This window comes from Lipotes vexillifer, unplaced genomic scaffold, assembly GCF_000442215.2.
Source record: "Lipotes vexillifer unplaced genomic scaffold, Lipotes_vexillifer_v1.1 scaffold1325, whole genome shotgun sequence".
Lineage (NCBI taxonomy): Eukaryota > Metazoa > Chordata > Mammalia > Artiodactyla > Lipotidae > Lipotes > Lipotes vexillifer.
The window spans coordinates 224807-240316 of NW_006781704.1; the positions used below are offsets into that span (position 1 = coordinate 224807).

At 37.0% G+C, this 15510-nt stretch overlaps 1 protein-coding gene across 3 annotated transcripts in view; it reads right to left on the reverse strand.

Annotated features, from left to right (window-relative positions):
- NAV3 (neuron navigator 3) overlaps positions 1 to 15510 on the reverse strand; it is a 369647-nt gene that overhangs the window by 82636 nt on the left and 271501 nt on the right. For all 3 annotated transcript variants that reach the window (XM_007454822.1, XM_007454823.1, XM_007454821.1), the window contains exons 13-16: positions 5839 to 5971; positions 4908 to 5178; positions 3282 to 3990; positions 756 to 1244 (exon numbers count right to left, since the gene is read on the reverse strand). In XM_007454822.1, the coding sequence (XP_007454884.1) occupies positions 756 to 1244; positions 3282 to 3990; positions 4908 to 5178; positions 5839 to 5971 (1602 nt within the window). The remainder of the gene's footprint in view (positions 1 to 755; positions 1245 to 3281; positions 3991 to 4907; positions 5179 to 5838; positions 5972 to 15510) is intronic.

Here is a 15510-nt window from a genome sequence, read left to right on the forward strand (position 1 = left end):
GAAAGAGTCAGCACCAAAATATCTCAGAAAGGATTTTTTAGGGAAGAGAATCTACAGCCATTTTGGTCAACAGAGATGCTTTCTGGTAAGTATATTAGGTAAGGAATGCTTCATTAAGGTCTTCATTTTAAGTTTAGAAGAAAACAGTAATTCATTAAATCAATGAGAAACACCTTGTAATGTGGTTTATTTTTAAAGGGCCTACTAAAAATGTCACCAGTGTTGTAATTTTCTCTAAGGATTCATATCTGACAACTGATCTTTCTTCCACTTCAACTAGGATTCCCAGCGATCCATTTGCTATTTTTCCATGGAAATACTAATAAAGCCAATTGAACATTTTACTCTGAGCATAATTGTAGAATCCATTTAAATTTGGTCTTTAAAAATGCTTAAATTATCCTAAGGAGCTGTGCTGTCCTGGAGCTCAAGCCAAATCACTGACATGTCTTGAGAAAACATCATTCAATACATAAATACATGCTATGAATTTTATTTAAATGGCCTATTGGGCATATATGTATGCATTCATATTAAAAAACTAATTATTCAATTTTTTATGGATCCTTAATGGTTTTTTCCTTCTACAAACTTGGCAATGAGACCAAAGAAAAGGCCCAGCCAGTCTCATCAATCTGATGTCCCTCTGCAAAGTGGCACTGAAATCAAGGGAATTGAGCGGGGTGTGGGGAGAGGTAGGTACAGTGCAGGGAGGAGGGGGTGAGGACTTCATCGACGCCTCCAGGAGAGCTCACCTTTCTGAGAGAGTAGATCTCACACTACCCGTTCTCATGAGCAGGCTCTGCACCTCGTGAGTGCCTGTGGTCAGTCCAGACAGGGAGCCGTGGTGACTGAGGGGGAGGTCAATGGACTCAGAGCTCGTATGGAGGCTAGTCATGGACTGGTAACTTGGAGTGTCCTTGCTGCCAGCAGAGGAACTGCTGAGATTGGCAGCCCACACGAGACCACCTGATGTGAAAGAGTGAACCGATGCTGGGCTGGAAGCCAACGAGTGACTTAAGCTTATAACATCTGTAGTTAAGTCTGAGGGTTTATTGAAGAGAGGGCTGCTGCTGCCACTTAGCCCACCAGCACTGCCCATGCTGCCCGTACCAGACGACGGTGATTCCAGACTGCCTTGCCGCGCTAATGTGGTACTAGGACTGGGCATTACAGAGGAGGATTTCACACCCTCAGTATTAGGTGCAGAGGCAGATTTGCCACCTGCCTTGGCACCAAACAACCTAAAAGAAAAACAAATAACAACTTCAGTTGTTCCGAGAAACTAATATCCACATTTAATATTTAGGGTTACAGTACATAGAGCCAAGTGTGCTTTGGTGGACCGAGCTACCGAGCACTTCCTGTCTCTATGTTAATGAACTTGATAAGCTTGAACTTCTAGTGCCAAAAATCTCTCATATCACCAAAAGGGTAAGTTGGTCCTGGGCTGCCACCCCAGTGGCGGGGGGACATGGGCCAAACAAAAGGAACTGTAAATCAAACATGAAAGTCCCTGGTTTTCACAATTAAGCGATCATGAGAATCTTTTGCAAAAATTAAGTAGTTTGCACGTACTTGCTGCTACCTATTTACTGAACCATTATAATGAAACAACTTCTGCGCATTCGGTATATAACATGGAAATTATTTTTCTTTTCTTTTTTTCTTTTCATTTTAAAGTTTATTCAAAATCTAAAAGGAATGCTTAAGGCAAGGTTTAGGGGTTAGGTTGTATACCTGGTGGCCTGATTGACTTTCAGAGAACATTTGGTTAGAAACAATATTGGACACTGACAGCAACATGTTGGTTTGTCTGTATTTTCCCCAAGAAAGACCAAAGGGTTTTATGTCAGTTGCCAGTGCTATTCAAATACATATCTGTAATAGTGATTTGAAACACAGTTGGTGTTAAGTTAGATGCTGGAGTTTAGTTCAGAAAACATTTTAGTTTTGTAAATGAAGCAGATGATATAATCGAATTTATGTAAATATGGAAATAAAGTGACATGAAATAATGGCATAACGATGACTAATTAAGTTGCAGTGGAATCCATATTTCCTATAGTGAAACATTTTGTGACGAATATGAGAAATTGTTTCATAGGTAAAGGCCACTGGAGGGCACCACTGGCTTCTACTTAAGCAACAGAGATATTTACTCCCACTACTAGCGACTGTTCTTTGCAACGCGAGGCAACATTTCAAAAAACCAGCTCTTCAGGACTAATATTGCTACTGAGAGATATAAAACCTCTAGGTTTTGCAAACAGCCATGTATCTGAGACTGCCTGAAATATAAAAGTAAATGGTTCAAGACCCTTGATATCTCCCAGATATCAAGGTTCTTGGGTTAGTCAGTATAATAAAAACATTAAAAATACTTAACATGTCATGAAAGACAAATCATACTCTATCATTTCATAGATGAGGAAACAGACCCAGAGAGGTATGACTCTTTGTCCCAAGTCTTTCACTGTATGTATTTTCCTGCCACTTAAAACACATCAGTATTTAAAACAGTGATATCTCGAAGGAGAACTCTGCATATTCAATACCAAAGACAGTCCCGGTGCAGAAACCAAGTCCTGCTGCTTACCAGAGTCATATCAAAGAAAGCTGATGAAGAGTTAGAAAACCTAGCCCATTTCTTAGTTATAATCCTGTATCAAACATCCAAAGTTTTACAAATTCTGTCAATCATATCATACCTTGATTTTCATTCATATGTCAAGATATGGTACTATATACATCTGTCCATTGTGATCCAGTACTGTACAAGGAACACAGCTTCATCCACACTCATGATCACCAGCTCATTAAGAGCCAGCAAGATAATACAGACACTAGAAATGAATACCAATAGTCATAAAGACCTATTAACGTTCTATTTTATTTTTAACGGTGGAAAGATGAAAATCTATGGAAATTTTGCAAGCTACTGTTTTATCACTCCCCCTAGGTATTGCCATCTGCTTTGAAGTCTCTCATAAATTGCTAATTGTGTTGCTAATATGACAATGATAGTGAAACTACAAAGTTGAAGCATTTCTCAAAATGAGCGATATTTCTTTCACTAGCTATTTATATCATCAGCTTCATAAAACGCATTTTACTCAGAAACTGAATAAAACATTCTAAGATATATGTGTCATAGAATATATATACTTAGGACATATATGTTTAGGATATACCTCTTTTATACGATAGGATATAGGACACACATATATCCTAAGATATAGCATTTTATATTTTCTCAGCATCATTTTATGCTTTCTTACCTTCGAAATGTAGGTGAGGCAATATCAGGATACTTGGACCCTGGCTGCCTGAGCCCTTGTGTCCCACAGGCACTAGCAGATGTGGGGCTGGATTTGGGGGAACCAGACAAAGAAACACTCTCTGAATCTGAGACTGCTACTTTTTCCTTTTCTTTGTCTGTCTGGTTGACAGTGACAGGACTCGAGCGCCCTGAGGCGATCTTCGTGGGTTCTCTCAGTTTCGAGGTAGTGGCACCAGCTGACTTACTGCTGACATTGGAATCTATACTGCTGGTGCTGGATCTGTGGCCACCTCGGCCGGGAATGCCACTGGTGCTGGATTTGGATGGGCGGGGTAAACTGCGGTATTGCAGGGAGGTCTTTGAGCTGACATGCAGCACAACATCATCCTGATTCTGTGAACCGTCCAAACTGGTTTTTCTCCCGGCATTTGACTTCCCACCAATGGCAGCAGATTTGGGGATTTTACCCAGTGTTGCTGAGCCACTTGTTATGGTGGCTCCACTGCTTGTGATCATGGCAGATGACCCTACTCCACTTGGCTTCTTAAATCCAAAAGAGCCAGTGGCCGTTGATCTTCCAATGCCCGAGGGCGGCTTTTTCCCCTCATCTCCACTGCTTTTTCCTGCATCTGAAGGAGACCTCTGTAGAGTCGATCCTTTCAGGGGAGTTTTCCCTTTCTCAGAAGCTTTGGCATCATCAGTTTTCCCTAATGAGTGAAAAATACACAAATTTATGTGCCTGCACATTTTGATTTCACAATATTTCTTTAAACAAAGTGTAAAATGTGAATACATCTTTATATTACCTCAATTCCTAAATATTCACTGTTTTAGATTTAAATAGGCATGTCCTCTTAATACATTCAGAGGATTAACTACAAAGCTATAAAAATATGGCTGTTAGAGGAAAGTGACGAGAGATCAAGGAGATAAAATGAAAACACCTATTTTTGCTATTTATTATTGCCTTATATCTTGCAACTCCCTTCCTTTATAAAGATAGCACTTAATCTCGTCAAACTAAGTGCTCAAAAAGGAATTCATTTGAATATCTCTGAGATGATTGTATTTGGAGAACCCTGTTCCATCAGTACTTCAGGTGGCACTATTTAAAATGAGGAACCATTTTTAAAATAGGGAGAGAGTCTTTTTTTAAAAAAAGGATAGTACAATTTGCAAAATTCTTTCACTCCCTTTTTGCATCAAGTCTAATTCAGAAATGATGTTTCAAATCTCCAGCCTTCCAAGTAGATTAGTGTGACTGCTCCTTCTCTTAGAGTTGGAAGTGAAACGTAGGGGCAGAGTTAACATAAATATCCCAAACTTTCATAAGAAAGTCAGAATGAAGGCAATCTTATGTTTATTAATAAGTAGGCTTATTTTATTTCCACATGATCAGAAATGACTGTGGCAAAATAGACACTCACCAAATTAAGAGGATGCCCTCTAGAGGATGCCTGGAATGTTACAGTCATGTGGATGCATATGACAAAGCATGTGAAATTTAGAAATTTAGCATGAAGAAAAATCTGATTTAATTAAGAAAAGCTACTATGAAAGACAAAAAGATCGAATGGAAACAATAAAACAATTTGGCATAACAGCTGCCAGATGACAAGCCTACCAGGGGTCTTGAGCGCACTGGTTCCAGCTTTTTGCTTAGGTGGTGCTCCTCCCTGGGCTGACATGCCTCTTCTCCAGGAGCCTGTCTGTGAAACAGACAGGGAGGCTTTCTGCCCTGCCTTCTCAGGGTCTTCAGGAAGTCCGGAGGAAACGCCCTTCCACTTGCCACCTCCATCCCCATGGCTATCAAAGTCCTCCTCTGTTTTTTTCACCTCCTCGGTACTATCCCAGGGCTCATCTGTTGCAGATCGTTTCTCTGAATCTGTCTTCAGCTATGAAGAAAATAGGACAGAAAAACTTTGTGCAGAAAAGTTTATCAAGTGTGAATTGGGCCCTGGAATGTCCTTTCAGATAACTGGTTAAAAAAAAAATAAAAAAGAAGCAGTGATTTGTATTTCAGAAGAGTTCTGAAGATTCCTCTATTTCTTTTTATCTCTGTCTTCATTTAAGTTTCCTTAATTTTAGCCCTATAATTCTCAATTGCACCTATTAGAGAATGTCAGAAGAAATGTGTGCAGAAAACCCCAACTGAACACTCCAGAGAGGAAGGCACTTTCTATGCCAAAGCTAACAAGGAAAAGTAAGACAAAATAAAACTTAATTACCTAATATTCATTCTCGATTCACCATTCACAAGAGATCCAGCAATGTGTCTCAGAGATCAGTATAAAATTAATCAGGAACTATCCAAAATTAGACTATTAAAATCATTTTTGGAGCTCTAAACACACATATTATTATAAAGACAGATATGGCAACATAAGGCTTTCTGGGTTAGACTGTAATCAACTGAAAAAATATATATACATAAGCTGCTTCCGTTTATGCAATTCCTTCAGATAAAGAGGTTGTGCTATGTTTTAATGCAATGCAACATAATTTGGGGGGAAATGTGGCAGAAGCCCTGGGGAAACAGAGAGGGCAATTCTCACCTGCATGTTCTTTCGGGACGGGGCAGTGGCGTTGGAGTAAGAGCTGACGGAAGATGTGGTGTTCAAGTCATCAGTGCTGATGTTATCCAGAGTGTCACTGAGGCCGCTGCTCACCGAGCTGCTGTCATCCCAGCTAAAGGCAAAACAGGCAGCAGTAATGAGCTAAGCACATGAGGCACGATGCAAAAGTCACCCACACTCTCATTTAACGTGTGTCACGCGTTGGGAAGAGAATTCTTAGTTTTTTAATCTTATGATGAAAAGTGTGCACTTTCCATTTTTGGAAAATCATACTGCTAAGAACTGAGCGCAAACCTGAGAGTAATCTTATCGGAGGTTTGCTAAGAATCAGTGTCTAGAGCAGATCCAGGGGAATGTTTATAGAATGAATGAAAACACTGCTACAAATACTGCATGGCATCAGCAAAGAAGAACATTATCCATAACCTTTTTTTTTCCCCTGAGAAGGCAATCAGGATTCACACAGCATGTAAGAATTCACCTGTTGTGTTAAAAATTAAAAACAAAACAAAACAACTGTGCTTTGGTCAGGAACCAGAAAATCATTCCTCATTCTTTCTCCTACCAATAACTACTCCCAATCATTTACCAAATCTTGAAGATTGAGACTTATTCTATCATATCATCCCTCCGGCCATTTCTGGCCGGGGCAACACACAATATTCTTTTATCTGGGCTTCCTGCCTTCAGTCTTTCTCAATAAACTTCATCTGCTAAATTTGGGTCAGTGCTCAAATGTTCACATCTGGCCATGTCATTTCCTTATATACCACTCTTCAAAGACTTCTCTTTACCAAGGTAGTAGATTCCAAAATGTAATGCACCTGCCCTGCGAGGCGCACAAAGTAATCCCTCGGGACATAAGAAAAGTATCTGAAATTCTGAATATATCTGTTCTTAATCCAAAGAACAAGAAGTAAAATAGGCTATATTAATATTCATGTGCAGGCTAACACAGGCACCCTCACTTAGTCAGTGTGTCAGAAGATGCAGAAGTAATGTAGGGTGAGCAGGGTCACCTGAATGAGAATGGGAGCTCCACAGGGTGAAGGGTTGAACCATGGTTCTCTCACTTACTGGCTGGTTCTCAGTCTCCTATGATACACTGCTGCTCACCTGAACTCTATTAACTGAATTCATGTAAACTGGATACACATATTAGATACAGACAAAAGTTAAGTATCATAAAATAGACAAGTGGCTTTAAAAAAACCGCCTGCAAATAATCCACACATTGAAGAGAATATTTGTAACGAAAGCACAAGCTAACCATAAAGGAATGGTAAACTGGTAACTTTTCCTACTCTGCTATGTGTACTTTATGAGTCTCACCATATATTCCAAATAAAAGTGACGTATTGAGATCATATAGCAAACCAACTAGAAAAGTAATTATCAAGAAGAAAATTTGAAATTTGAACTTAGAGAAAATATCATTAATGATGATCTCCCCCCAGTTTAGTATTTTGCTTGAGATATTAGCTACTGACAGCTTAAAACATGATGACCAAACACATTTATAAATCATATTATTACCAATAATAATTTATTTTAAATGACAGCAAAAGAGTATTTTGTACCACTGTAGCAAATACCTGCCATTTGCGGCTGCTCAAATCTTTTGAATATCTTCCCTACGTCTTTTTGATAATTTCCCACATTATGATTCTTACCTTCCGAAGGTAGACTGCAAAAAACTCACATTTCCAGACTCCCTTATAGACAGATATGACATATAACAAAGGGCCTAAAGAGTCACAAATGAGAAAATCTTCTGGCAAACACAGCAGCAGTCATTCAATTTTTCTCTTGTAAACACTGGCAGATATCTGGCCTCTAATTCCAAGGGTCAGAGGTGCCAAGCAGAGGAAGCAGTGATGCCCTGGAGCTATGGTTGGCTAAGCACCTACAAAGAGCCTGGTTCTCCAATCACCCCAATTATTCAGAAAGCCTTCTTATATCACTTCATTCCTTAAATTAGATAGTAGATTCTGTAGTTTGCAACCAAGAACCTCTATCAACACATTCATAATTTTCAAAATATTATTTCTTCTTTAACCTATCTTTAAATTTTTCATGTTTATATATGCAGTGCAATACATATATTATCTTCTCATAGGAATGCATGCATATAATCATAAAATTATAAATATACACACTTAGGCAATCACTAGTCTAAAGCAAAGTTCAGGCTCCTTTAAAAGACATATGAGGCTTTCCATTATGTGGCCCCAGCTTACCTCTTGAGCTTAAACTCTTTATATCCCCTGCCTCACTTTGTGCACTCTGACTTAGAGCTGCATTCAATTTCCATCACCATCACATTATTTCCAACCTCTGTCTTCAATCAAGGCACCCCTGTGCATACCTGACTAACCCATACTTATCTTATAATGCAGTTCTAGCATCCATCTTCTGGGAAGCCCCTTTTACTTGCCACTGTCGAGATGAATTAGGTAGCTTCCCCTCTGCACTGCCATAATACTATGCAGACTTATAGGACTGGATTTAGCACATTGTTTTATAAATCTATAAATATGTGTCAAAATGGACCATTAACCTGTGAGTTTTCTAAGCACAGAACTGTGGAGTATTTTTCTTTTAATTTCTACTATTTATGGCAATGACTGACATAAATGTTGAATAAATTCTCATGTTTTATTGAGATTAAAAGAAAGGCAGTTACAGAGGTAATCTTTCATAGTCACATGAAATGAATTTTTAAGAAATACTTACCACAATCTATTCAGTACTCAAAGAGCAAAAGTAACAAAGAGTAAATTTTACCGTTTTTTAAAAATGAGCATTTTTAAAGTAACTATTTCTCTGGCAAGGAAGATAGAATCAATATTTCTAATAATAGTGTTTACCAATGTAACTCCTAGCATTAGCGACTAAAAGTAAATGCATCAACGCTTACTAGAATTTTAAAAAATCAGTTGTTTTAAAACCATTTAAAGACTCAAATGAACACAATGACTTCGTAGTTAAAATGATATAAGTGAAAGAATCCAAAATAAGATATAAAGTTTCAATCTCTTGATAGAAAAATAAAAATATATCAAACTAACAAACATCATAGACATGAAGAACAAATTTCCAAATTTATCCTGGCGTAATGTAAAGCACAATGGATTCCTAAAATTAAAGTCTTTCACTTGAGCCTCTTTTAGAGGGGCATAGCTAGTATGTTCACTTAAACTTGCTATTGTGATCTCCCTATCTCACAGAGTAGTGTGGGAAGCAAATGAATCATTTATATGAACCATTTGATAATACTTTACATTTTTCCATCTCCTCAAACTGCTTTACCTCTAAGATCTCAAATTCTGCAATCTCAGTTTTTGATCACAGTCTTCTACACTTCCAGTGCTCTAAAATCTACTGATTTCCTAATTTTTATGTCTAGTTTATAGCTACTTCCTATTATCTATTTTTAATAGGCCTTCTTGTGTTTTTTACTCCACTGAGCTCTTTACCAAATGATGCAGGATCCAAAGATGCTGGAACAAAAGGATCGCTGAAGTCATAATCGAACCAGTACTCTGTTCTAGTTCTTGCCACCATGATGGTCTTCCATACCGGTCCTGTCTCTATGTTAATTAAACATGTTTTCTCCATTATTATTTTGGAAAATGACAGCAAATTCAACTAATCAGAATGACTAATATAACAATATTATTGTATATTTCATAATACATAATAATTATAATGACTGAATGCATATAGATTCAAGCTATCTAACCTCAGGTGATTTCTCAGTGCTATTAAGAAATTCTGCCTACTCCAAAAGTGGTTTTCTTCAAATTCCAAAGATATAGCTTTGTTTCTCTCTTCTTCCTCTGGATTCCAAGATCTTCCTCCTAATACTTTAGTGAAACTGCTTTCATTGAGGTCAATAAACCCATGGACTGAGTGCTTACTATGTGTCCTACTCTTTTAAATATTTTATATAATCTAATCCCAAACGAAACCATGAGACAGGCATTGTAAAGATAAAGGGGTTCAGGTAGTTTGAATGATGTGCCCAAGGCCCATGATGGAGCTGGGATTTGAACCCAGGAATTATGTCCCAGAGCTTGGTCAGTATTCCACTCCCTTGACTCCCATCTTCTCACACCTTTTACCTTGAAATACACCAATGATGTGCCTTTACAGGCTCTCTGCAAACTTCACCAGTCCACAGAACCCTTTACTTTTCTCCTCTTCTTTGGGATTCCTTTGAATTCCTCAAAATTCAGTACTTAATCTTAACTCACCTTAGACATTCTTTCTTGGAAATTTCTTAGTCTTTCACAACTTCAGTATCACCTCCATGATTATGACACTCAAATTCACATCTCTAATCCAGACTTCTTTCCTGATTAATTGATCAGCATTTCCAGCCTTCTACTGAACACTTTCTCAAGGATGTCCTGTCAACATCTCAAATTCACTCTACCTAGATTCCATCATTTCTCGTTAACAATTCTTCTCCCTTTCAGTTACTGACTACCTGTTTATCCTTCTGCCATAAAATATTAGTGTTATTACCTCTCTTCTCTCACCTGGATCCACTGTTAATCAAGTTGTCTCTAATCCTTGAAAATCCATCTCAGCTATAGGTGACATGGCCCTCCTTGTGTTCCACATCGCCACTGTGCATGCCTGTCCCTCCTTCCATAAAAGCTATTAGTAAGAATCTGCTTTTATTCATTAAGTGATGAATAAATTATAGCTCCTCTCCTTTGAAGAATTCACTGCTTATTGTGGAGGTCAGAAGTTTAAACAAATTGTTATAATACAAAATGGCAAGTGTTGTAATAGAGATGAATGTTAAGTGCGTGGCAGGACAGAGTCACTACCACTCACTTGAAGAATTCAAGCATTTCTTCATGACAGAGATACTGCAGAGTGATCAGAGGAAATAAATGTTAACCACTGTATTACAGCATATATGACTTGTTACAATATAACCACTATTTTGGTGTTTTTCTATCTTCTTAGCCATAATCTGAATTACCTGAAGCCACAGACTGTGTGACACTTATCTTTATAATTCTAGCATGTAACATGGTGTCAACTATTGAATAGATGACTAGTAGATGTTTGTTAAATAAATGAAGCATTTTTACTTAGAATACTGCTTCTATCCAATAAAGTTAAGTCAGATTGAATGCAATAATAAATGTAGAATTTGAGAAAAATATGTTCAACATATTTCTCTGCTAAACAATCTTAAAGGAACAAATTTTGATTGATGACAACATCATTTTCCTTATCTTAAGGTTCTGTGTTTTGACTTTCATCTTTGGTTTTGTAGAGCCAGAATTCTCCCTAGGTAGGATATAATTAATCTTGCTTATTATGGAGCACTTAATTAAGTTAAAAACTTCATAGAAAATAGTTTTTCTAACTGACAAAAATGTTAATTTACTCACATAATTAGCCCTGAGTAGTATGTCTCAAACCCATCAATATATTTTCTTCATCCTTTCATTTTTAAATTCCCTAAGTGCTAAGAATTCTTGACTATATTCTTTATAAAAGGGCAAGTCTTTATCGCCTCCAAGTTACAGATCTATTGATCTGCTAAATTCTTCTCAACAATCTAGGACGGCTAAAAAATTACAAATCTGAGTATCTTATCCATATAGTTTGCATTTACACACTGAGTTATTGCCAGTTTTAAAATATTATGAATAAAGCTGTTAACATTCACATAGATTCCATTTATGTGGCATTCTAGAAAAGGCAAAACTATAGATATATAGGACCGATCAGTGACTGCCAGTGGATGGGAATGTGGGAAGATTTGTGGTGGCTGTTACATGACGATGCATATGTCAAAACTTAGAACTGCAGAAAAAAACACTGTATGTAAAGTAAAAACAAATGTAGCCAATTAACCTGTTGATAAATTACAATTTGGATATACACTAGATTACTCATTATTCTAAGAAGAAAAGGATTGTTTTGGTATGCCTTTTACTATTTATATTTTTAATGCTTAATAACTCAGTGGGGCCAGGGATCTATTTTATTTATCTGGTTGTGCATTTGTGGCTCTGACCCCTATGTTCACCCCTGGAGTTACATTTAGAAGCAGACCTGCTTGAAAACAAATGTGTTATATGTTGAGAGTCTTTTTTTTTTTTTTTTTGCTTTTTATGTTGAAGAATTCTGAAATATTAAGTAAATAAATATTAAAATAATTTTGCAGATTTAAATCTAATTCCAGAGGAAAATGCTAGTCCTGTTTATAAGTAATTTTTCAACACACTCCTGTTTTTTGGTGTAGTAGCACTTCATTTAGCAGGTATTCAATCAGGCTCTTTGATAGCTTATATTGGCAGGTCAACTGTACTACTTATACATATACATATAAAACATAGAGATTTTCTTTCAATAAAAACTAATTTCTATACTTCAGGCATTCAACAGTAACCTCAGTCTCAATTTGCCAGCTCATTAAATATTTCATTAATGAAATAAACAAACATGCTTCCTTTAGACGTACTCAGTTCCAACCCTAATTCAACTACAATCATGGAAATGCTGCCCACTAAGGTGATATTATCTCTGATTGCTATAAAAACACCTTCTTATACCTAAACTTTTAACAATATACTATTGTTACCTTATTTTATTAAAAGTTAAAATAAGAAATAGCCATGTAAACAATGTTTGTGTATCTTTTAAAATTATTTGATTATACATTGCATGTTTTTTAGAAAATATGGATATTTAATATTTGTCAGTATCTGAGTGTTCTTAGGCCAATGCTGTTGGAACACTATGGAACCAAGTGCCTGAGGTTTACCATCAACATAAGGTTCTTCCTCCAGGGTACCAGCATGTCTTCCTCCCTCATTCATGATGATTCTTGCAATATGTACCTGATTCTTAATGCTGACAGTAATCACCTGGTCAGACTCTATATGTATCACCAACCATAGGTTACTGTACACTGCTTTAGATTTGTGGATGCCACTCTCACATCTCAGTCCTCTGAATATCACTTAGATATAGAGGACAAGTCTCGAAACAAGTCCTAAATCTTTCCCCACAACATCCTCATTCTGAACTCTAAATTAAAAATCATATATCCTTGGTTCCATTTTCAAGTACTTTAAGAACATAAAAAGTTTTAAAATGTTAAGCAAATTCAACATTTTTTATATATGATTTAAACGAAAATTCTGGAGTCAAGTTTGCCATTGGTAGATAATGCAGATGATGTAAATAAAGTGTTCATTCCAGTGTCTGAGACCTGTGGACATTCCACAAACATATAGTTTGATACACTAGAAGTATTTGGGCACTGCAGACACTTAAGACGAATGTGGAGATTCCCATTTATTCCACAAGTGTCTACTATAAAATGGGGATTTTTTAAAGATGTAAGTGAGGTAGCAGAAACAGAAAAAAATCTATAGAGGCTAGAAGAAAAGGGGATACAAACTCCTAACATTTCATTGGTATGTTAGAGGTCCAGTGTTAAAAATCTCATAAGATAATCATACTGAGAAAAATTGCTCTCTTCCAACCTAAATATTGGAAAACATAATAAGATATGATAAAGCATAAGTTCTAAGGATTTTACTAAATATTTCTTAAGACAAATAATTATTTCACGAAAAGAAAAACGAAGTCTCCGTAGCTATCCATAAGATCACTGTGTAAAAGCTTCTGGATATGCTTCCTGGAGGGAAAAGTAAATAACATTTGCCTAAGAAAATAAAGTCACCACTTAAAACAAAACTCTATCACATTTCAGGATAGCTTTGTTCTCCATTCCCATTGTTTATGCCAATTTGAAAAATACACATAAGGAGATACAGGTATCTTAAAACTATTTAGACATAATGAGCTTTGAAATAATAATGTTAAAAATACTGAGAATCAACTGTCTAGGTTTTGCACTTTGGTACTAATATGTTAAGTCAATGATATTTTCCTCAAAACTAAATGAGCACAAAACCACTTAGACCTATGTCATACATTTTTTTTTTTTTAAATCTGCAAACACAATACACAACCTGCCACATGTGAGCATTGCAACTGCTGAAGTGTAAATTCTATATTACTTCAGGGTCATTGATAGAAAGTAATGGAGTGCATTTCAACAACGATTTATTCAGCATTTCCCTGGAAAAATATTTTATTACCAAGAAAAAAAGAATATCATTAAAAAAGACTTTAGAATTGTAAAAACCTAAGTATATAACAACATCAATATACTAACATATTTTATGTTAAAAATAGTCCTTTCAACATATACAATGAACATGGTCTTTATTGCAGTTTTAAAAAAAGTTCCTTCTACTTTTAAAGTGTTTCATCCTTCCACTGTTCATTAACTGTGCAGTGGAGCATAAGCAAGTGGTTTATAATCCAGTTGAAACGTCATTTCCTCTATGAATCCTTCCGTGATTTCCAAGGAAACATTAACTCTTCCATGTCTGTATTTACTACAAGTGTGCTCCCACTGTTCTGTAAATTATCTGCTTGCAAAGTGGGTTCAGCTACAGGACTGCGGTTGAGGGCAAATAGAGCAACTTCTCTTTTGCAGTTTCAGTGCTCAGGTTGGCATCTGGCCCATGATAGGTTCCTAGTGTTTGGGGAATAAATCAATTGTGAGTGAAAAAATGTTGCCTGCCATATCAGTAAACAAAGAATGTTGCAGCCATCAAGCCATCACATTAGAGCTGCCCCTCAGGATAGAAACAGCACACCCGCCATCAAGCCATCAGCTCTGCAGCCACCTCCCAAGGGTGCACGCTGAGGAGACTCAGGATGGGAAAACAGGATACTAGCCCCAGATAGCTGAGGTACATATCAAAGGAATGATTTCAATGAGCCCAGCCTTTTGCATCTTCTTATACGTAGAAAAGCACTAAATTCATTAACCTGAGATGTCTGCTTTTCTTTAATTAATGGTCATCTTTTGATGTTCTGACTACTTGGTCTTTGTTGCAAAAACTCCTATATATCCTGGCTCCACCCGTATCTCTTTGGAGCAGTCCCTCAAAGCTATCTAAGAGTCTGTGTCCAGGCTTAAGTCCTCAGCTTTGTCTACCAAATAAAACACAATTTCAATGCTTAGGTTGTGCATTTTTTTCAATTGATACAATAAATTATCTAGCCTTACAGTCACAAACTACAGCCTTAATCTGTGATTCATTCACTCATTCTAACACCCAAATGTGCGTATAATTATGAACTGTGGTTAAAAATCAATGTGATTATGTGAGAGAAAAACCAATCAGAAAGACCTACTACTTCTGGGTGAATAAAGAATGGCCTGTGAGGAGGTCGTTGTAAACAGTCATTAAGTAGACAACTGAAGGGTGAAGGAGAGCCATCTGTGAAAAGAGTGGAACAGGAAGAGGAGACAGCCAGTGTAAAGACCCAGAAGCCACAAAGGTCAAAGGGCAGCAGGACTGTGCAGCAGCAGGCAAGGGGAAAGTGTCAGTTCTGAGATTGGGAAGGGAGGCAGGGGCAGCCCTTCAAGGATCTTCTAGACAATGCGAAGACATGAGAGTTCCTTAGAAATATGACAGAAATTCATCAAATAGTTCTAAGCAGCGAAACGACATGAGCAGATATAGGGTTTAAACATACTACTTTAGTGTTATGAATATATTAGAGGTAAAGAAGTGTAGAAGT